General features: G+C 44.7%; 2 protein-coding genes across 3 annotated transcripts; both read right to left on the bottom strand.

Annotated features, from left to right (window-relative positions):
- Positions 1-985: 985 nt before the first annotated feature.
- On the bottom strand, positions 986-7274 carry pcolceb (procollagen C-endopeptidase enhancer b). Its single transcript, XM_056442802.1, has 9 exons — positions 7189-7274; positions 6035-6143; positions 4660-4918; positions 4147-4271; positions 3256-3392; positions 2469-3112; positions 2269-2349; positions 1985-2155; positions 986-1351 (listed from the first exon to the last, which is right to left on the bottom strand). Exons 1-9 carry the CDS (start codon positions 7272-7274, stop codon positions 1221-1223), a joined length of 1743 nt encoding a protein of 580 aa, XP_056298777.1. The 3' UTR covers positions 986-1220.
- Positions 7275-9497: 2223 nt separating this feature from the next.
- On the bottom strand, positions 9498-22291 carry per1b (period circadian clock 1b). 2 transcript variants are annotated; one of them, XM_056442721.1, is made up of 21 exons: positions 22190-22291; positions 18970-19007; positions 18175-18598; positions 17822-18075; positions 17475-17596; positions 17002-17203; positions 16671-16865; positions 16314-16392; positions 16086-16192; positions 15771-15924; positions 15337-15613; positions 15119-15227; positions 14814-14973; positions 14614-14723; positions 14159-14305; positions 13296-13616; positions 12482-13182; positions 12197-12371; positions 11738-11939; positions 11459-11609; positions 9498-10746 (listed from the first exon to the last, which is right to left on the bottom strand). In XM_056442721.1, exons 3-21 carry the CDS (start codon positions 18570-18572, stop codon positions 10549-10551), a joined length of 4062 nt encoding a protein of 1353 aa, XP_056298696.1. In that variant the 5' UTR covers positions 18573-18598; positions 18970-19007; positions 22190-22291; the 3' UTR covers positions 9498-10548. The 2 variants fall into 2 exon arrangements, with proteins under 2 accessions (XP_056298696.1, XP_056298697.1); XM_056442722.1 differs by lacking the exon at positions 14159-14305 and having other exon boundaries at positions 18175-19007.
- Between the last annotated feature and the right edge of the window lie 984 nt (positions 22292-23275).

The following is a 23275-nucleotide window of genomic DNA, read 5'->3' as shown; positions in this document are numbered from 1 at the left end:
GTCTCTGTACCCGTCGTGAGGCTTGTCTCTTGTGCCAATTCGCCTACAACCAGAGCGTCTATGTCCTTTTTCTCAGTAAACATTTTGTTTCTCTTAAACCTCGAGTCCTGCCTAGATTCTCCTCACCAGAACTCTTGCCCCACTAAACCTGTGATAACCCGTGACAATCTGATGCATTGGAGTTGTATGACTTTCGCTTCTCGTTAACAGAAGTGAGTATCAAGAAGAAGAAGAAATAAAGATGCCGAAACAGGAAGTTGAGCCACACATGAAGCGTCTCTAACCTCCAGATAAAGTGTTGCCTCTGGCCGTCAGGGAGAGACACCGATGAGATACTCTTACTCACAGAAGTTTGAGATGACTTATCTGATTAATATATCTCTGTTTCCATGATTGCACTTCCTTATTGTTTTTTCAACAAATACTAGTTTTGGTTTTAGTTTAATGGTTATTCAGTTGGAAAAAACAACAATTTAATTCACTTTTCTATTTTGAGCTTGCTTTATCATTGATATTACATTATATTATATGATAACTACTGTATTCTTGCTGTTTTCTTGCACTTCAAAGGAGTTCGGCATCATACATCTTGTCATTTATTTTTCAAGAAGTGAGTTTGTTAGACTAGTATCGGCTACTACAATATTTCCCCACGATAGTTTGAGTGAAGAGCACTTTTTGTGAAATGTCCTACATACAGATCTTACTCAAGAGACATCAGCTAGACTGTTCTACCTAGTAAATATGAACCCTACTGTGAAACATTGCATTGGAAAATTGTTCTTCAATTCTCTATGTAGATGTATTTACCAAGGCTCGTCTAATTTGTGCAATTACTGACGACAAAAGCTGTGAATTCATCCCAAAGTTCCAGGCTGTATTTTTGTCTTCCACCCTGCACCTGTCCAGTAGCTGCCACATGACCCCCACACCCACCTGCCCACCTGCTCCTCATTCACGTGTATATCAGCGACAGAATCACATGTTTAATTGATGTGAATCTTTTATCACAAATGTTATAATTTACATACAAAATACGAAATAAAATACTTTATGATGTGAGTTTACTCTTTTCTTTAAAAATAGCATTGCATTATGTTAAAAAAAAAAATGTAGGCTGGGATATTACTTCTAATATTTTCACTCTTTTTGTTAAGTTACATGTTTTCAGCGAGATAGTCGGTGTTGTCCGTCATCCGTTGGTGGGCGGGGCTGAGATGTCAGCAGGGTTTGCGCAGGAGGTTGGCCAGAGCTTTGGCGTGGATGGGCCTGTAGAGAAGACTGAAGCTGGAGGGGCTGAGGAGGCCGTTGCCCTGTGAGTCGATCTTTCCCATCAAAACATAGTTACGGCCTGGACAAGAAAAATACATTGTCAGAAATTGTCAAATACCGGGGTCATGTGAGTAAACTAATGGACACATATTGTTTGACTGAACGAATATACTCTTTATGTCATCGTCATTATGTGTTACATTAATTACTTCCAATAAGAATCAAACAAATTCACAATTGCATCTCAAATTTAATTTGTAATGAAACACTTAACTATATTATATTTCTGCTTTTAATCACTGGGATATTTGGTTAAATAAAGAATCACATCGTCTGCATACAATGAGTTTGTGCTATTTTGTTGTTCATTAGCCAAAATATAGCCAGAGGGAATAAACGAGGGTTAAATATCATATGTACTGCTGCTATTTGATGTTTTATTCTTATCTTTAAAATACTAAAGATTATATTTTTGTGTTTATTTTCTAGAATTGGTCATTGTTTAATTTCTGATCAACATTTAGTGTTATTAATAAGATAGTAAGATATTGCATTTATGAAGACAGGTATTCATGTCAATTTTCAGTATTTCATTGTTGGACACATTTCAGTCAGTACAAATGTTGTGTGCACGTGTTTGTTTGTGTACGTGTGTATGTGTGTGTGTGTAATATGCAGAGAAAGAAAAGGCTTTAAGTTCAGATAGCTGTACCTTTGATTTGCCCGGGGCATCTCTTGCAGGTGGAGGCCAGTGTGACCGTCATGATGGGCCCTAATTTGGTAATGTTGAGTTTTCCCGCCTTGTAGACTTTGATCAGGGACACCTCAACTGTCGCCGAGCCCCTCGGACCAGTGGTCAAAGATGTAATCTTACCCGTAATCACTGAAATAAAGAGATATATAAAAACAGGGTTTTACAAATGATGCCCCGATTACTGTGAAGAATTTAATGAATTAATATGTGATTATTGTGTCTGGACACAGAAGTTGACTCACCAAAGTCATTCGGGCAGAAGCTCGACTGGAGAGTTCCTGTCCTCTTACAGGCTCGTGTGCACAGCGGGTTCAGAGGTAACGCTAAAGAAAACGCACACGACAAGAAACACCAGATGAGGACATTGCATTGCTGCTCGACACGGGTGTATGCACACATGAAAGCAAAGTGTAGATCGTTAAAATCAGTTTCTTCCACTCACGTTTCTTGCTCACGAAAGGCTTCTTTGTGACCGTCTTGCTTACTCCAGGTTTAAGTGTTACTTTAGGCTTAATCTTGGGTTTGGCTGTTGGTCTAACTCTGCTCCTAGAGGTTGGCTTTACTGGTTTGACACCTGGTTTTGAGGTGGGTTTGGTCTTCAGTGCAGGCTTACGTGTGGGTTTAGCCTTGATGCTCGGTTTGAGCATTGTCTTGATAATCTTAGGTTTAGGTGTAGGTTTAGCTTTAGGTTTAAATCCAGGTTTACGTGAGGGTTTTTTAACAGGTGCTTTGGGTGAGGGTTTAGCTGGTTTGGGTTTAGCCGGTTTGGGTTTAGCCGTGGGTTTGTTGATGGGTTTGCGTGGTGGAGGTTTCAGTGGTATCTTCACGAGTGGTTTTTTGGCTGGTTTTGGGCTGGGTTTAGGGCCAGGCCTTGGTTTGGGGGTTGGATTGGCGGGTTTGCTTGGCTTCACGGCTGCTCTTTCTGGCATTGAGGTGGTCTGAGGTCCGTAGATGAAGTCGCCCCCAGCCGTGGGCGCCCGAGACCCGCGGGGCACACTGGAATAGTGGGCCAGGAAGCCATCTGAGGTCACGCTGAGGTCGGAGACGAACTGGACGAGGAGCTCGTTCCCGTGTGTCACTATTATTCTACGAAAGGGATGACGGAATTAGAGAGGAAAAAGGACAGGTGGAGGATTAGCGAAGGGGAATCGTTGGCACAGCTCAGCTGCAAGCCATGTCTTTAAAAAAAAAAGCCTCTTTTATCCCCCATTTCTGATAATCAATCTCACCCCGGTGAGTTGTCTCCACAGAATTTCCCAATCCGCCGTGAGTTTTGCCTCTCCCCCCCGTTAAACAGCGCCACATAGTCGTAGCGACAGTAGGTGTCAGGCTCCAAGTCCAGCTTCACAAACTTCACCTCGATCACCTGAGGAAGAGAACACGCACAACATGCCAGTATAAACTATGACGTTTATGACTGGGAATTAATGATGTGAGCTGGTATGTTCCCAACTAGCTTCCCTGAATCCAGCACAGTGCAGACATACAGTACAGTAGCTTGTGGTGCTGGTGGAGGAGAAGGGCCAGACTTCTGAAATACAGAAGGGCATTTACTCTCTCCCTCGCTCCTGCTTCCTACCCAGTTTCCTTACTTTCAATCTTTTGGCTCATACGAGCACACCTTCAGGCAACTCAATGGAGCCTTTCATTTGAACTTCGTCTCAGAGAAGCTGTCACGCACTCACAAACACACGTACGCTCCATCGGGGACCGGAGGTATAACGTTTCCTTGTGACGGGCCCCATAACTGCTATTTTCATTTCTCCTTCTCCTTCTAACTAGCCTTAGATGACACACATAGCTCCTCACTTTCTGGGTAAGTCACTCTAAAATATAATGATAGCCGACTATTTCTATATATTTTTACTTTTAAAACCTTTAACATTTGGGAGAACCCATCGTGCTCTAAATTAACAACCAAAGTATCAAATTAGGGATTCAAGACGTTTGCTCCTGAACAATATTCAGCGTTTGTGAGGAAAGTACACGTGGAAAGCCTAGCTGGCCAACATTACTCTTCACCAAAACTTCCCGCCATCTGAAGAACACTAATGTCAGGTTGTTACTGCAGGACCGTTTATAACATGTAAATGTCTTTAACTAACTAAATATTGGCTTACATTGTTTGGTTCTACAGAGATGTGCCAGGAGCAGCTGATGCCTGCTGGGTAATTAGAGTTGGGCCAGTTGGGCGTCTTCACAGAGCCTTGTGCTTTCGTCAGACGCCCGCCACAGAACTGGTGCTCTGTGGGGAAAAACAAGGAAAACATGCTCATTCACCAGACACCTTTTTGAAATAAGGAAACCGTTTTTTATTGTCCTTTGACACCATATTCAAGCATATGTGTGGCAGGTGCTTCTGGAAACAGTTTTTAGCTCAATTATGTAATTTGGGATTTTTTTTAGGGGGGTATCCTGAATTTTTAAGATGTGTTTATTCCAGAGATTATTGTGTCACTCTTTCTGAGGGTAAGTAAATAAGAATATAGTTTTATAGACAATACAAATCTGTAAGAAAACCAGCCGAGACGACGTCGGAGCTGCCGTCAAACACCAGAAAATCATTGGATATAATGTAGCTTCATCTTCGTGGACCGCATCTTTCGATGTTTGTGGGATTACTCGTCCCCCACCTTCCATGTGGGGCTTCCCTGCACTGAAGGCAGCGAGAAAGCCTCTTCCTCCAGTGGAGTCGTCTGACACCATCTCTAACATCATGGTGTTGGAGGTGGCGATGATGGCGCCGGGCCGGAACGTCCCACAGAACCGACCCAGCTTCTGCACCAAGCGGGTGTGACCGTTGTAGATGTCCAGGTAGTCGTAGCGACAGGTGGGGTCAGCCTCCATGTCGAAGAGGCGGAACGACAGCATTACCACGTGACCCTCCGGGACCTGGAGGGGGCGACAAGTGATGCTTTGAGGAAAAAGTGTCAGCAGTTTTAGCCTCAGGTGAATGTAGAATTTCATTTTTGAACTTCATTTTGAATTCTGGTAAAAATATCAAAGGTCCCGAAGACCCACGTGATGTACAAAATATGTGCAATTTTGTATACGGTGCAGCCATAATATACATGGAGTCATGAGTTCAACAATTCTTTGATTGTCAGCCGTTACAAAGGAATCTAATTTATTTGATGCTTTGTTTGTTTTTCGGTACTTTTGAGGCTTTGTATTAGTCTAGCTCCCCCTGTTGAGCAGATGGTACGTTCCAGGTCAGACTGAGAAAGCATAAGACCAGTCACTGATCTATAGTGGAGAGTTTTGGTAAGTTTCTGGGTGCCTGTCTGCTTAATTTTTAGTTTGTTTGTTAAGCTTTTCTGCCTGACTTTATAACTACATCATTTTGAAAAAGTGTTTTAAAGTCATATAGAACCCAATCTTTTTTTACACCCTATATTTTCAACATTTTGAATAAATGGAAGAAACCCTAAGAATATAAAATGGAGTTGAATACAAACCACAAATGACTCCAGAGTAGTTTAATCCCTGGAGGCATGAAGGAAAAAAGAGAACCTTAAAGCAACACTATAATTTATGAAAGAAAAAAAGAAAAAATAGCACAATTATCATGCAATCTTGCTCAGTTCCTCTAATTCAAGTGTTTTATTTCTGCAGCATTACTTGTGCTGGTATAACATATCATACATATACATATCACAAATCGTACCCGCTGCTTGTAAAACTAACATATTTACAGTTGGTTGTGATTATTACACAATATCTTACCATTATCCTGTCATTGCAAACCGACACATTTGTTTTCACTCATTTCGGTTCATTGAAGGTGACCACAAACTCCACACACTAAGTGATAAAGGTGTGATTTGTTGCTAACACTGTCTGCTCCCCCACTCACAGTGTAATGATCAACTGTCTAGCTCGTGGTTGTGGTAGATTTTACACTCACATTGTGAATGAATTTAAAAAAAAAATTGTTAATGCATAATCTGACTGGTCGATAATGACAGGCCGTGGCTTCATGGTGTGGTGATTTTGAAAGTGACTCACAGTGATGTACCAGGTGCATTTACTGTTGGGTTTGTAGGGCGTGGGGAATCCTTCACTGGCCACGATGCCGGAGTCTGTGACCAGGTGGCCTCCGCAGTGGAAGATGGGCCTAAAAAGGAGAATCACACAACCGCCATCAACTGCATTCAACACCGGGAGAAAACACGGCTTTACTAAGAGTATTGAGGCAGAGCGCACACACACACTATTACATACGCGCTGAAAACCACAGTGGCACAGTCTGTCTCTGTGCTCTGACTCCGGGGAGGTTCCCAATGAACTCTCCTGATTTGTGTTTTTTTTTGCTTCTTAAAAAGTTGGTGAAACCGAGCCAGAAGGACGAAAAACACTAAAAACAGGTATTTACTTTGAGCAGATGGAGTTTGGTAAAAGTGGGGAATGCCTCAACTTTTAATTTGGCAGCTGACTCGTTAATTTGGATGTCGGTTTGCTCTTGTCAGCTCGTCGTCGTCTCCTGCGTTTAATCATCAAACTTGAATCTGCGGCTCAATTTATATTGTTTTTTATGCTTATTTCTTGAAGAAAAAGAGGCCCAAATTCATCATCTTTATACATTGCTACCGATTAACAGTCCATTTTTCTTTTCCGTCCTAATCTTCAGGCCCACGTTGTGTGTCTTGGGTACTTTAAGGCCACATTTAACCAAAAACCAACAACCAGTGGCGTCCCTCCCTTCTGACCCTCTGGAGCTGGACAGCCCACAGGCATTTGTTTGTGTCCTCATGTTCCGTCGACCACCCGCATGTGTGTGGAAGCGTAGCGACGGCGGTGCAAATAACAGGTTCGACGAGCATTTCCTGAGCCCAAAAGCTGGATTTAGAAGATAAAAGTCAGATTGTATACATTTTAACCAGTTAAATCACCACATCTGTCGTTTGACGTGTTTACGGGACGCCGACCACATCACTGCAACCTTCTATTTCAACTGCACTTTCTTTAACCACAGTACAGCAACCGGGAGAAGAAGAAAAACATCTCACACACAGTATTTAATCTCGACAGATGCCTGAAAACGGCATGCCACATGTGCACAAGCAAGAAAACAAATGCACAAGAGGGACATTGATAGCCATATAGTTGACACACACACACACACACACACACCCTGGGTATATCGACAATGTCTCACTGACCTGGAGAAGTTGCTCTGACTCTGAGCTTCGGTCCATCCCAGCGTCAGAATGACAAGAAGGCACACAGTCCACACCCGGTCCCCCATCCTGCTGTCCTTGTTGTTAGGAAAAGACGGGAGAGGAGAAGAAGAAGAGGAGGGAGGGAGGGAGGGAGGGAGGGAGAATTTGGAGTGGAGGCGTGGAGGGAGGCAAGTATCAAAATGGGGAGGGGCGAGGAGGGAAGTGGACGTGCTTATGGACAGAGTACCACTGTATATGTGTGTGTGTGTGTGTAATAACTCGGAAAGAACTCGTCACACGAAACCTTCAACGTGATTGGTCAATCCGTTTGTCTGTCAACATTTAGAATGAACACTCAGTAAATCACAAAGGACCTCCCACCTCACGTGATGGAGAACATGGCACCAGGCAACTGAGCCTCATTGAATAGAGAGCTGAGATTGTTCTGGAATGTTTGATGTATAACAACTAATCTGATGAAGAAACTGAAGAAACAATTTATCATCCACGATATTAAATATCCACAGCTCTGTGTGAAGTTTGGTCTTTAAAAGAATGAACTTTAGTAATAACCTATTGAATGCACTAAAGCAGCCAGGGATCTGTGTTTGGCAACGTCGGTCTGCAGTTGTTTGGTTGGTCAGCCACTTTGATCCAGACCGAAATATCTCAACAACCGCTGGATCTGTTGTCGCAAAAAAATGTGCACAAACATTCGCGGCCCTCAGAGGATGATTTCTAAGGATTTTAGGAATCCCCCGACTTTTCCTCTTGAGCAACCGCAGCAGGTCAACATTTTCACTCATATCTCAACATTTTTTCGATGGATTATATGCCGACATTCATGGTCCCCAGATAATGAATACTGATATGCAAAAAATATAGTTACGTGATCCCCTGGGCTGTATGATTTCTGCTTCATAAAGGTACACGGATGAGATGAAAAATTAGAGGGACAGCTGGGAAATAATGTCCAAATGATCCAGCAGTTACATTTATGTGAGAGACGTGAGCTGAACCCACCTGGAGGGGACACTTGTTATTTTGTGTGAAATGTTTTGATTAATATTGGATAGTGTCATGGAATTTTAGATATTGAACACCCACATTATAACTTTGGCATTCTCCTGCTACTTTATCAAAATGTAAAGATTGATATTGAGAACAAAATAGAAAGAGCATTTCCTGCTGAAAATGCGTTGCGGGGAGGAGCCTGTTTTTGTGACGGGGGAGGGGCTTGTTTTCCGTGACGGGGGAGGAGCCTGTTTTTGTGACGGGGAGGAGCCTGTTTTCCGTGACGGGGGAGGAGCCTGTTTTTTGTAATGGAGGAGGAGTCTGTTTTCCGTGACGGGGGAGGAGCCTGTTTTCCGTTTACCAGAAAAGAATGCCTAAAGAGTAAGAATTGTGGCCGTAGTGATGATATACAAATCTTTTTTAAATGTGTATATCTTTTTCTAATTAGTTGGAATGCTTCAGCATAATTAGAACGAATGAGCATCTCTAATTATCGATGTAATGTGTTGATTATTGATTATTTTATCGGAGCAAATAAAAAAAAAGATGATGTTGATGACATGAGTGTAAATGACTTATTTTGAAAGGTTTGCAATATCATGCTCATGTATTACAGCTTGAATACTGCACTTGTCTACTTTTTCTTCCGCTTTAAAACAGCTTTTGTTTTTCTCTTCGTCTGAACATTGGATACATTGAGCTGTAATTCAAGAAATCTAACTTTTATTCTGCAATGAGACCAAATACTCCACTTGGCCTTATGTTGTGCTTCGTGTTTTGTGCTAATAAGCTGCTAAACGCCATCCATTTGTCATTGTGAGCATGTTAGCTGGTAGGTTAAAAGTAAGTAATACTTAAATACAGAGTGCAACATCTATTTGCGAATAGAAATGCAAGACTTGAAATATGTGCAACTCTACAGCTAAAGGATTTGTAGAAAAGAGTTGCGTTTAACGCTCATGTGGCTTTAAATAAAACCTCAAATAAAATCAGCTCTCACAAAACGACCCACGTACATCACGACCTTTGTCGTCATTGTTATCAGGACAATGAGGGCAGCCTGGGGTTTGAACCAGGGCCTGCCTCTGGCCTTTTTCAGGCTGCGGTGACCACTGGGAGGAAACCACAGGCGAATAGAAGGAGGCTGTGGGTGGCTCTCTGCTTCCAGTTCATTCAGGACACAGTTCAGTCTCCAGGCCAACAAAACACCCAACGACACAAATAGACTGCGACGAGATGCAATCATAAAGAGAACTGCAGAAAGGGGAAAAAATAAATCTGAATTCACATTTAAATTATTTTCATATCATTTTTATTGGACAAAGAACTTCACAAAAAATAGTTAGAAATTGTTGCAGACAACACTGACGCCATAAAGCAGAGGATATCACATGACCAGAACAGTGCCACAGAGGGGAAGAGAGAGCGACAGAGGGAAAGAAAAGCAGTAAACAAACACTCTCCAGACTTCCTCCTCTTTCTGGCCACACAAGAGCTCCTTAGGGTGCTGGCCGCTTGGGGAACACTGTGACGTGTGAGAGAGAAACAACATGTCCGCTTCAAAGGCTTCTTGTCGTTTGTCCTTTCATTGCAGACATGATTTCGATCCTGGATTTTCACATTTTCTACAGTCGACACTTTTTTCAGGCATATCTCCTTTCTCTCTTTGAAGGGGAGGAAAGTAGAAAAATATACACATCGTTTACAAAATAACCTGGTTTCCACTAGAACGAGGGAAACATTTCTCCATTAAAAGAAGAAGGGGGGAAAGGTCGTCTTTGATAGAAACAGGATGCAACTGGGAGAAAGATCGCAGACGACCTGGGAAACATTCAACAACGAGAAGTCACAGATGAACTCTCTTCTCTTCTTTCCCTCGTGAGCCAAACGAGACGACGGCGCTGTGGTGCAGCATCTCGTAAATGCGCCTTTATCCACCACATTCCCTTTAGACCTCGCAGATTATCGTACAACTTCAACACATGCCAAGAACTGCAAGAACACGGAGAGTGAAGAGCTTCGAAGGCATTTAATATGCGGTCATACAACGTGCCCGGTGTGCGGTCATCAAAGTCAGACTCCATGGAGAATGAACCGGGCCAAGTGTCCGGCCTGACCCGTCAAACAACAAAGTGAAGTTGTCTGGACCGATATGCATCGTTTGCTCACAGCGAGTCCCGTTTCGACCACTTTACACCTCATGTAAAAATGTTTTGGGGACAGGAAGTGCTGGAACGTGCACATTTCCTGCGTATCGGCGTAGAATCGTCCTGATAGTGTGCTTTATCTTCGACCATCTACTTAGTGAGTCATGCCAGAGTTTTCTTTCACGTCTTGGTTGCCGTCTTATGTTCCTTTCTCTTCTTCGTCTTCATCCTCTGCATGTGCTTCATCTATGGCTGTCTCGGACTGATTTGTCTTGCTCTCTCTGGCGCCCTCCTCCTGAGCTTTCTGCACACTGCACTGCTCCATCTCGTTGTTCTCCACATCTAACAGCGCGGCTGCGGGAGCGGCAAGAGGCGGAGACTTGCAGCCTGTACAGCCCTGAAAGAAACCAGAAACAAACACGTTAGAGGAGATATTCCTTGATTAGACCCACAGTGGGGACATATTGCAGGATCACAGCAGCGGGTGCACATTAGAGCAGTAATAAAAGATACAAATAAAACTAAATACTACATGATTGTTTGTTTGTTTGTGTATTTTATTCAGTCAATCAAATACAATATTATCCTATATAATATACAAAAGAGAAAGACTGAAAAGGTATAGGTAGAAGCAAAAAATGCTAATAAATTCCTATCCTAAATTGAAATCAAAATAAATCAGAAAATTAATATAAAATAAAGAAGAAAAAATAACAATAAACAAAATAAAAAACAAAATATATTTATATATACTACCACATACATCTTCCATATTAATACATTTTTAACTCTCAAGAATTGTTTTATAAATAATTCCCTTGAAAACCAAAAAGGAGTTCACCATTCTTACATCCATTTCAACATTATTCTATAATTGGACCCCTACAACAGAAATACATCTTTTTTTAATCCCTTTTTTAGCCTTTTGTACCGTGAACTTACAAACATCTCTCAAATCATACACAGTCTGGCAGTGACTTTGCTTTAGCTCTGTACATTGTCTGCATTATTTTATAATTTTGTCTCATTCCATTTTCAGCCTTACTTGATGTATCGAAATAATAATTCATACTCTTCATCATTCAAGGCTCGGGGGAGAGTGTACTTACGGAGATGTTGATGGCTCGGGGCAGGCATCCTGTGCGGATCCAGGGGTGCACTTGGCTCAGCTCCCTCTTCTGGTCCTCGGTGAAGCGGGGCTGGTGTTTCTGCATGCTCCTCAAGGCCTCGCGGTCCGCTCGGAGAACACTCTCCATGTCTCTGTTGTGCGAGGGAGAGAAAGAGGGTCACTGGAAGTCTGACATTGAGTCTGTAAAGTTCCAGCAAGTCTGAAACTAAAGTAAACTAAAAAGGCTGCCGTGTGGTCACGTTTCTGCCCAGTGTCGTACCTGACGGGCAGCTGATAGGTCATCATGACCTTGTCGTCGGTGTTGGCCATCAGCAGCCAGATGGGGTCCTGCAGGACACACTTGATGAACTGCTCCTCGCCACCGTCTCCTCCGGCACTGCTGCTGACCCCTGCTGCCTGTTTGCGCGAGTGGTCGTTCTCCGATGAGTCGATGCTACCGAAGTACTTGCTGGTGTGGCTGCCTGAGTCGGACACGGAGGGGAAAGTTGAGAATTAATTTTGGGCTACAGCAACAGGGGAAAGAAAACTAAGAAGAATTACAGCATTACGTTTCATTTTCCATGTTATGGAAAGTAAATGTTTTGAAAAATACAATGTTTAATGTATACAGGATATCTCTCCCGGAAAATTGAATTCTGACATCAATTATCTCAAAAGGAGTCTGTACTGAAATATGGATGCGATCTATAATCTCAGACGGTAAAAAGTGACGACTTACTCATGCCGCTGGTGCCAGAGGAGTTGCAGCCATTTGAGCCAAAAGACCTGGTGCCTGACGACCCTGAACCGGAGGCAGCTGAGCCGGTGCCCGAGCGGGCGTCTTCCTGAAGCAATACATCGAGCAGGTCGCTGGAAGTGGACATGGCGTCGTTGTTGGACTCATTAGCATCACCCTAATTGGGGGAAAAAGTTTTGGGTTTAGATACATTTTAAATGGATAATGGTTTTATGTTCTAATGATTTTCAAACGTTAACATCCTATCCTGAACATCTGTGTACGTACGTTCTTGTTCTCCTTGGAGGCATCGTCAGAGTTCGGCCCCCAGGCTGCACCGCCCTGCACAGAAGGCCCGGCCTGCTGCGTTGGCACAAAGGCCGTGGCGACCTCGAGACGGTTGCTTGGCGTTTCCTCCAGCTGCAAAAGGTTGAGCGGCGAGGAGCATCTGGACTGGAAGAGGGGGGACTCTTTGCCCTCGCGGTCAGCGTGTCTCTGACTGCAGGACTGTGGGGTGCAGCTCCGAGACGGGGAGCAGGAGGCCGGGATCGATAAGGGGCGTGAAACCACAGCGGGGAGAGATGCTTGGGTGGCGACGGGGTATGTGAAGTTAGGATTGAAGAAGGGGGCGGGGCCTGGCTGAGCCATCGGCGCACCCATCTGGGGGAACATGTAGTTGGGAAGAACGAGGGCCACCATGGGAGGTACCAGCTGGGTCGGGGGGAAATGCGATGGATCTGGGACGGCAATGGGTTGGGCGAGAATGATGGCCTGAGAGGTGACAGACGGCCACGAGGCCGAGTTTGTCGGGGCTCCGATGGCGATGTTGAGGGGCATGGGAGCTATGCTGGTCCTGCGGTCAAGCGGACTCCCGCTCAGCTCCAGAGAGCTGTGCCGGTCAGATGACTCCTGGTGCTTGAGCCTCTTACCGCCACGTCTGTGACCGGTGCTGCTACCTGCGGCGGGGTAATCCCGAGAACAACGCACTCCTGGAAAAGAGAAGGCGACGCCGAATTAAGCAAAACGTCTGCCGTGTTGACACTCGACTGATAACAGGTATCGATATGCAACGTGTAAATATACACATGACATGTGCCTCTACCTCGTGACAGGGGGTTGGCAGCCGGGTTCTGGCTGTGCAGCGTCGAAGGTGCCGCCTGATCAAAAACACGCAGCTTGCTGAGGTCCTTGAAGCGGTCCAGGAATGTCTGCTCCTCCTGATGGGTGTGGGTGGAGAGCACCTCCTTTGTGAGACCCATGCGGCCCCCTCCTCCTGCAACACTTCCCCTTCTCCGGCTGTCCCTTATTGGTAGAGCGGCCTGAGGAGGGGGGAAGGTGATTGCTGGGTAAGCGGCGGGACGAGCTGGTGTCGTTGTAGGAGGCGCAGGAGTTGAAGTTGAAGGAGCCTCCTCCATGATAATGTCTGTGATGAGGAACAAGCACAGAGGTCTGTTAAAGAGTGACTGTTGAAAGCAGTAATGGCACGTTCTTCTTCTGACAAATGAAAAGTCAATTACAAAAAATGCACTCTTTACAACAATGGATTTTTCTTGGTCTATTATGACCATTCGCGTATGGTGGGTAATAGACAGTGCTGCGCTAGTTTGCTTTACTTTTGCTACTGTCACATTATATCTTTGCATTAAAAAAAAACACAGAAGTTACATTGTCTCTTTTAAAAAAAGGACACATAAAAAGACACCGGACACAGGAGAACACGTAAGGATAAAGCAACAAAAGAAGTACGCAAAAGAGGCGACACGCAGAAATTCAGAAGAGAAGATTTCCAGGATGAGAAGCAAAAAGACGCAAATCAGATTACCTTCAATTTGCAGTTTTACCATGCGGCTACAGGGTTCTGCAAGATAACTCTTAACACTTTGAAGACATGCAACGACCTCGTGTCTCGTCATTTCAAAGAAACAACCTGAGCGTTCAGAGAGTGTGAGTGTTGAGGATTCCCACCTGACTCGGGAGGCTTCTTGTCTCCCACATGCACGATGGTGCTGCTGAAGCTACACTGCGACGTGACTGAGGCTACACTCTCTGCCTTTGCGGCCGTGGTCAGGGGAGGCAGAGGAGGTGGTTCACTTACAAGGTTACCTGAACCACCTGCAGAGAAAACAAGCCCAAAAAGTTTCTGTCAATGATTGCGTACCGTCCAGACAAACAGACACAATGAACAAGCATGCATATTGGTAATCAAGTTAAGTGGTCATGATATTAGAAATATATATATATACTGTATATGTGTTCATATTCAAGAATACGATTTTGGTTGGTAAATGCACACCGACGCCAAAAAAATTAAACTTCAATAATTGGATCAGAGATATTGGTAATGCAAACTTCCGAGAAACACCAAACTAATTACGTACAAAAAGAACCAAACCAGCTCTGGTTAATCATCAGATAAGTACCTGTGTGGTTGCCGGCCTCTCGCTGTTTGTCCTCATCAGATGTAGAGGAGGCACTGTAGGAGCCACACTTCCTTTTTACAGTGTTAGGAATGTTACAGCTGTCCAAGTACCTGCATAGAGTCAGACAAATGATGGATGAGTGAAGTAATAGCACGCGAAATGTGGCGATAGAATAGCTTCAGGGTTACACACACACACACCGTATGATGCTGTCCAGGCAGTTGATCTGCTGGTAGGAGTAGCCAGTAGGGGGCTCCTTCGGTAGGAGCGGGGCAGGGACGAAAGCTTTGGGTGGTTTTGCAATGACGGCTATTAGACTTCTGATTGGGTCGCTGGTGATGGCTCTGATGCTCGTTGCGGCTGAATGAAGAAGAAAAAAGGAACGGGAAATTATTTAGATGCCCAGTTCTCCTCCCACTCGGTGAAGTCCTTTTAACATTACCAGTTAAGAAAACAACTCTTTCTTACCAGAGATGAATATTACTATAACTATAGTGTATTTTACCTGTGCGTGTGATTTTTCTGGGTGTAGGGCGGTTACGGGACTCGATGAAAACCTGCTGTCCATTAGTCTTGACCATGTGGACATCTTTACAGATCTGCTGGAAGGTCATCTGGAAGAATAAAAGCATCAAACTGGTTAAAGGGATGACATGGCCGTGAATAACAATATGTTAATACATGACATACGGTAGACTTGAAGCACTGGTTGCTCGGACTCACAGGTTTGTGTAACGTGACGGCGGCAGCCACTTTGTCCACGGCGAGGCCGTTGCTGTCGCTGGACGAGGCGCCCGAGGCACCGAGGCGCTGTCGGTGCGATCGGCGAGAGCCCCGCGAGCCCCTGGACCCGAGTGAGCTGCGGCCCTGAGAGCTGCCGCTGTGCACCGGCCGCACCAGGAGCCGGTGGATCCTCTCGCTCAGCTGGACGACGTCGGGCGTGGTGGTCCGGGTCTCGCAGCCCAGCGGCGTCGTGAACACGTCTTCATTTAGAGGGCTCCTGGAGACGGGGAATAGCGTTAGAGCACCACTTAGAAGAACTTCCGACAAACTCTCCATTTCAATCACAATATCCCAAAACTCTGGAAATGTCGCAGTCACTATATTTTCCCTCTCAGTTTCTGTTTTTTGTGAGAAAATAAAACAAGTAATCTTACGTTCTGACTTTGTGGCGCCCGACGATGAATGCCACCTTCCGACTCCAGGGATTGACGAAGGAAGACCAGCTGGTGTCGATGGTCAGATATTCCCCATTGCGGGCACACATCCTCAAAGGTGTGTATTCCAACGGCTGCCCAGCAGACTGAAAGACTGAAGAACAGTGCAGACAAATATGAGAACATGGAAATAGACAACAAGTAAGGGAGGAAAAAGGAACGATTCCTGTAGCAATCAACACAGTAAAAGCCCATTTGTCAGGACATGACATGTGAGCAGCAGTTAGTTAACATGTCAGTGTTAGATCTACTCACTCTTCTCATGTATAGCCACCATGAGGGGCCGGTCTTCAGGGTGGATGTAGAGGAGGGTAGGCGTTCCCACCAAGTCCTGAGGCAGGTAGCCCAACAACGGCACTGCCCTGCAAACAACAGATATAGAGTTACACATATGTGTTAGACAGGAATAGCTATTTGTGTTTCTTCTTTTACTGGCGCAGAGCAGCAAACTGGTCAACCAGAGAGAGTTGAACACAAACTGACCTCTCGTCAACTTCCTGGAAGAGGCAGCTGGGGGTGTGACTGGTGGTGAAGATCCTCTTGTCTGCAGGGATACGAGGAGCTGAGGGGCAGAGGGCACAGACACAACCGATGAAAAGCCCGTTCTGAGGACCGACTGACTGACGACTTCAAATGGGCAATCTTGTAATCCGTCTGATCATTTGGACGTCTTTGATTGAATGCATATCCATCTTGTGTTTTTATCTTGAAACTCAAATGTGTCAAATCTGATATTTTTTTAATAATAAACATAACTGGCAGTTGGGTTTTGGCCCAGAAAGCTTTGTGTCACGTGTCCCTTCACTTGCGTCAAAAGAGATGTAGTAAAATGACCAGTACCTTCGTATCCAGAGCGGACCCTCTCTGCGATGAGCAAGCAGCAGGGCTGTGGCTCGGCGTCATCGGAGTCTCGGATGGTGAGCTGGTAGGGCGTGAGGCGAAAGGGGGAGTAGCGCGTCTCGCCGCCGTGCGCCTGGTCGGCACCGATTCGACAGAACATGGATTTCTCCTGCGTGAAGTCGACTGGAGGAGAAGCTGAGAGGAAGGAGAGTTGGACAAAGAGTCAGACGTAGAACACGATTTTATGTCAGAAATCGCATGCTCCAGATATTTCTTCGATACCATCTCCCTCGTTCTAACCCTTTCCCGATGTCACTCGGCCTCGACTCACCAGACCCGATGCAGGAGGCCCAGTTTGGCAGGCGGCAGGGCGCCGTGCCGCTGTAGAAAGTGCTGACGTCCTGCGGGGCCAGGAGCTCGGAGAACATGGTCCCTTGGAGACGCTCCGGCTTGCAGCGGAGCTGGGCCGAGCCTTGGGGCGACACGTACACGACCTTTCCTGACAAGAACGACACACCCATGGAGAAGGTGTCCTGAAAATAGAAAAGGAAATGTTTTTTAATTCACCAAGATCAAGTCTAGAGTGGGTTTTATTTGAAAAACTTCACCAATGCTCTGATGGATCAGCATTTAATAGTTAATCACAGTTTACGAAATGGCTTGCAGCAAAAATAATACAGCACAGTTCATTTCGGATAAACATATTACCCGAGGGGTTTAGTATATCGCAAAATACTGAACAGTTTCCTCAAAAACGAAAACATTTATTGTTTTAATGAAACAATAATAACTGTATAAACCTACGGTGTTTTTGAGCGTGTATTCTGAAGTGATGTTATCAAGCTCCTCAATTGTGAAGGCAGACAAGTCCAGGCTGCAGCCATGACAGTCCTCCACGCTCCACTGATGGTAGTACTCCTTGTTGGCTGGAAACGGTAAACATTAATCAGTCAAGGAGTAGATATCGCTAAAGAGTCAATTACATTGCAGTGAGCTTACGGTATTGAGACAAATCTAAGCCCTAAAGCCTGGAGAGATATTTAGGTTATATGCAGGGGCTTAAAATTAGTGCCTAAACAGAAAAGACTAAACAGTCAGATTGGGCGGTCACTGCCACGCTTCGGAAGATACAAACAGAAACACGGGCTCACCTCGGACTTGTTTGACGCACTGCAGTGCGTATTTGAGCGCGTTCAAGGTGCTGGTGTGGCCCTTGGCCTTGCGCTCCGTCGGTAGGCGGAGCTTCAGCTCTTTGATGGCCTTCATCAGATCTTTCTGGGTCTGGACCCTTGCCGACTGGTTGCTGCTGCAGCCAGAGGTGGAGGGGGGGTCGCGCTCCGATCTGGTCGACAGCAGGCTGTAGGCCAGGGAGCTGCTGGGCGGCGAGAGACTCTGGGAGTTGGAGCTAGGAAGGAAGGGACAGTCGAACGGTGAACGACCATTTTACACTCCGAGGATGAAGACCGTTGCTACGCTCGTTTTACTGCGAATGCTTTTCTCTTACCTCTTGTTGCTCTCTGTAGTTTCCAGCATCAAGCCAGAGTCCTTGCCATTTGACGAGTTGTGGGAGCTGCGGATGGACTGGCGCCCATGTGACCGGTTGTCTCTTTCCCTCTCCCCAGAGTCGTTCCCGCTGGAGAGCCCGTCCATATCGTCAGAGTTGTGCCCGCGTCGGCCTCCGGACCCCGACCTCACGCTGGGAGATGAGCCGCCGATGGAGCTGCCTCCGTTTCCACTTTCCTGCTCCTGAGTAACATTGTCACTGGGCGGACCGCTGCTGGTTTTCAGAGAGTTTAACTCTTCCGACTCTGCTTCCTGGTCACTGTATTTCTTCTCATCGGCCCTTGCCACTCGCCCCCGAGTGCTGGTGCTGGGCATTGATTTAGAGTCCTCAAAACTCATACTGGAGTCGGATGAGGCTGGAACCGCTTTATTAAGGTGTGAGGAGGAAAAGCTTGTATTTAAGTGGGACTACTATGTAGACACATATTGGCTGGTAGTTAAAAAAAACTAAGGAGAGAAAGTCATTTGACTCAAGCGGTCAGACCGAAAAGATCTTCGAGAGTTTTCAAAAAGGTGCAGATTTCTTGAAAGAGACGGCAATTCAAGTGCAAAAAAATGCGCCTCACAGACGAGATGAATTTCTGCTTATGTAAGCGCCTTGGCACAAGTGCTACAACAGATGGGATGAGCGATTGTGAGGGAGAGGGAGAAAAACAGCTCTTGGCGAGAGCAAATTTTTTTAAATAAATCACTGTTTCTCTCTGTATCTATAACACTGTGTTTCTGGTCTTCTCGCCTCTTCAGAGATGTGATGATCTAGGTGCTGAAGGCCACCTGAGAAGAGAGAGGGGGGGGGGGGAGAGAAGGAAACATATTAGCTGCAGGATTACAAAACATGCGTCATGGTTTTGTGAGCATCTCCTATTGACTTGCTATGGAAAGACAAATAAGGAACGCTTATTTATCAGTTAATCGCATCGGCCTCCAAGTAAGCTCAAAACATGGCCGTGAAATGCCTTGCCGGCCTTGTGGTGCAGACCGAATGTTTGTCAGTAATGTTTGCGGTCGTTGTACCCAGATTAAATAATCACACCATCTTGAGCAAGGAATGACAATAATCTCCTTCTCCTCGTTGCACGCAGCAAGTGCGTAGGCATGCATCTTAATATAGAACAGGTGGACATGCACTAAAGCCGAAATGACATGGCGCATTGGTTAGTCGTCAGTTTAGTCCACTTTTACCCAGAGGACAATCAAAACAAATTGACCACCAACAGGATTCAACAAAGGTGGTTGTTACAAATTAGGGATTGCTCGTCATTCCCTAAAAAGTATACATCGGGCCACTACCGACAGCTCTGACATACTTCAGCTTCCTGTCCTGACACACCGGCCCAGTACGGCTGAGTGACAGCTGGAGATTGTTTATCAGATCTGACAAGAGGATCACATGTAAGCACAGCTAATGATGAGCGGAACTCATTACAAATAGGCTTAACTACTTGGAATACTAAGTGGTGAACCGACGCAGGTATTACGCTCAACCAACTCATGTGATGCCACCTCAATGCAACAGAGCTGCCTTCAGCCATGACATGGTAAATAGCATGCCGTTCAGTCAGATGGGCGATGCAGATGACAAACTGTGTGCTGTGGCTGCATTGGGCATTTATTTACAATAAAGTAAAAATATTCCCTACTTTTAGTTACTCTACGGTGAGGATTTTTTACATTCAGAAGTTGAATATCTTTGGTTTTATGAAAAGATATGAGACTTCTGCCATTTTATAGACTAAACCATTAACAGATTAATCTAGAAAACAAATGCCAGTTCAGTCATTAATCGAAATAAGAAACGCCACTGCTTCAGGATAAAAGTGTATAATAACATGACTAACAATTACCACATGGTCTTAGTCAGTTATGATACAATAAATGGAGAATATATGGAGGATAGTTTTATAATCTGACACTGTTAATGATTGGTCAATTCATCACTTAGTAGACGAGAAAATATTATGGGATACGTTTCGTTAGTGTCTTGGTCTTCAGTGATAGGAATTAAAATATTCGGGGGTTCTTGACTTCTGCAAAATAGAACAATATGAAGATGTCACCTATGTCGGTGGAAAATGATGGCATGTTTCAAAATTAACCAAGCAATCGTTAATTACCAGATTAATTGCAGTCAACGTTACTGACTCACATATCATGCCTTGTATATTGTACTGTAATTGCGTGTATCCCCTTTTATATGTGATATCTACAGAGAAGTTCTCAAATGTATTCTCATTATTAATCCAAGGGAACTGGCTTCATGCTGCAATGTACAGACAGAGGCTTAAAGGAGGTGTGGCGTAGCATCCGTGCTTGAACATGTGTGCTTGCCTTCAGAGGACCCGCCCAGTGCCGGTGCCACGTGGTGACATACCGCTACCACTCGATCACGTCAAGAGACACAAACTAAAGTGTAATTCACTTTTATCATGGCCAGTGTCATAATTGCAATCCTGCAGGCGCTCAGTCCGCTTTGCTTTTTCTTTTCCGTGTAAACACATGGCACGTGTCCGCGGCCGTGCTTTCCTCACGCCCTGCCGGCTGCCGATTGGTTGGCTCGCTCGACCAATGAGAGAGCGCACCCGGCACCGGCTGTGCCAGCTGACACCGGGTCGGCCTCGAGTTGTCTCCTGCATATGCAAGGAGGCGGGGCGGATTGGGAGAGCTGATTCACGATCAGTGAACTGGGCAATGCACATTTATGAGACTGAGACACGCGCTTTGCATTAGCTGGGCGAATACAAGTAATTGACCACATGTTTACTGAAAACCACATTGCAAAAGCCTCTTTCTTGTATACGTACATTGCAAAAATAGTTTTATGTTGAATTTTATTTGCTCTAGTTTAATTTACAATACATTGTACCATGATGTTTACATTATCACGAGAACTGAAACTTTTAACCAAGAATAATTCAAATGAATCCTCACTTTGTCATTAAATGCAATTACTCAACACTCTGGTTGAAGGAGAGGAGTGGTGTATGCCTCAGACAGAAGATGAGTCTTTGCAATTTAAATGAGACAGTTTAACAGCCACCACCAGATCTGGGATTAATAAAAAGACAACGCTCATTAACAAGAAGTACACCTTCCCTCGCTGTCCTTTTTCAGCCTTAAAATATTTTCTCTCCCCCATTTTAGGGCACATTGTGTCCAGTGAAGGTACAAACAATCATGTTGCTACTCGTCTGCTTCACGAGGTACTGCTGCTGATCCATCCTCATGGGAAAATATAAGCAGTTTACTTGTGACAAGTCAGTCTCCCCGCCCCCACGCGCACACACGTGTGTGTCTGTGTGATCATCTAGACGCGGATTGCATATGTACACAACGGGTCGTTTTCATGGTGCCCACCCACAACTCTATTTTCCACAACTCTATGTGAAGAGTTAAATATTAAGTTTAGGAAGGTTGTTGTTGTTTTCTACGACCCATGTTTTTGTAAACTGTTTCGGGTGTTCGTGCGCATATGGTGCGATATCTGCAAAAAGCATGCAGGATGGAATCTGTGCAGGTGGTCTATTTCTCGTGCCCCGTCTATAAGCACACGTGTTAAGGTTATTTGTCTCGTGTCATGATGAGCACGAACCTTTTCACAGCACTGTGCGATGTCGACATGCATGTACTATCCGCAGAAACTAAAACCGACAAATTCACTTAACGATAGATTAGGAAACATAGGTGTTGACAAGTTGACTTTTTATCGTGACGGTGCTGTTCACATGAAGCGGCACCCGAGGGGTTAAAAGATAGCATTATAGGGCTTTAGACGAGAAGACACGAACACAAATATACTGGTTTCACTGTGCATTGTAATCATTCTTAATAGATTAATTGTAGCAAAATGACATATTAATAAGCACTCAAATACAGAGATGCCTGTTGTTTGTGTTCACTAATAGCCCCAAGTGACAGCGAGCATGTTACGTTACAAGTCAAGACACCGCCAGCTTTACCTTCGTTGCGCTGAAAAACACGAACAGCAACAGCTTTGATATTCCACGGTCAGCTTCTCGAAAGTACAAATCCGAGTGGCGACGCCTTCCTTTGCTAGGCGATCTGTATTTGATCAAGGATTTTTTTTGCTCGCCCCCCAATCCTAGTTTACACCCAGAACCACACGTGCTCGTGCCTGGTCTAGCAAGTAAAGTTGAATCCGCCTTCGTGATTGGATAGCAGGAGGATTTGCCCTCGCCTCCAGCCCACCCCGCGCGTTCTGATTGGCTGAGGGGGCAGGTCTGGCTGCACGGGGCTTTGCAATCACGTTGCAGTGTGTCTGGTCCAGTTTCCCTCTCAACACACATGAGAGGGCGTATCACACGCTCCCACTTGATGTGGCCTACTTGATGAGCCGTAATAAGGGTAGTGGCATCGCAACTAGATTTTGTGTTGGGAGGTAACAAAGTTGTCCTCATAAGCAGATGCTACAGTTTCAGTGGTGTTATTTTGTCTATAACTACTCATATATTGAGGTATTATGATAACAAATCAGCCCTGATGACTAATGGTGTTAGTGTTAATAATGTTAAAAAAAAATATTATTAGCAACACGAACACCATGAGTGCTGCTGTTTCGGCTGACAATGATACTAATACTAATCATTGTAAATAATAATAGCAGTGTTTTTGTTTACTGTTATCATGGAAGTTCATTATTGACCATGCATTTGATGAAAATATAAAATAAATTTAACTCAAGGTCCTATTAGTAGTTTTTTTCTTTGTGAACTATGCAAAGATAAGGAGAAGAAGCTTACACAGAGTTGACCGGAAGTTGTTTTTTTCAAAATAGTATTTATATTCAATACGTTGTCCTTGATATTGATCTCTAGTTCTAACTCTGATCTGAACTGTGAGATGCCGTTTTAAAAAGCTTCAGAAAAAAAGCTAGTTGGAGTTGAGATGTTTATTTTTTTAAATGGGCAAACCGACTGTATTTGATGTCAAATGTCATGGTGTAAAATTATTCTGAGATAAAGCCTCGTAGAAAATACAGCTGACTCATCTCGTCTTTACCCGTGCAATCTACACGGGGACTCTTT

This window comes from Pseudoliparis swirei, chromosome 21, assembly GCF_029220125.1.
Source record: "Pseudoliparis swirei isolate HS2019 ecotype Mariana Trench chromosome 21, NWPU_hadal_v1, whole genome shotgun sequence".
In the NCBI taxonomy this organism is placed as follows: domain Eukaryota; kingdom Metazoa; phylum Chordata; class Actinopteri; order Perciformes; family Liparidae; genus Pseudoliparis; species Pseudoliparis swirei.
The sequence above is the reverse complement of the archived record's forward strand: the minus strand, read 5'-3'. Positions and strand labels throughout refer to the sequence as shown.

Coding starts and splice junctions, on each gene's coding strand:
- pcolceb (XM_056442802.1), bottom strand. CDS start 7,274: ATGGGGGACCGGGTGTGGACTGTGTGCCTTCTTGTCATTCTGACGCTG. Junction 4,272..4,659: donor AGGGAAGCCCCACATGGAAG/GTGGGGGACGAG, acceptor TTTTCCCCACAG/AGCACCAGTTCTGTGGCGGG. Junction 3,113..3,255: donor TGTGGAGACAACTCACCGGG/GTGAGATTGATT, acceptor TCCCTTTCGTAG/AATAATAGTGACACACGGGA.
- per1b (XM_056442721.1), bottom strand. CDS start 18,572: ATGAGTTTTGAGGACTCTAAATCAATGCCCAGCACCAGCACTCGGGGG. Junction 17,204..17,474: donor AATACACGCTCAAAAACACC/GTAGGTTTATAC, acceptor TTCTATTTTCAG/GACACCTTCTCCATGGGTGT. Junction 14,724..14,813: donor TGCCTGGACAGCATCATACG/GTGTGTGTGTGT, acceptor GACTCTATGCAG/GTACTTGGACAGCTGTAACA.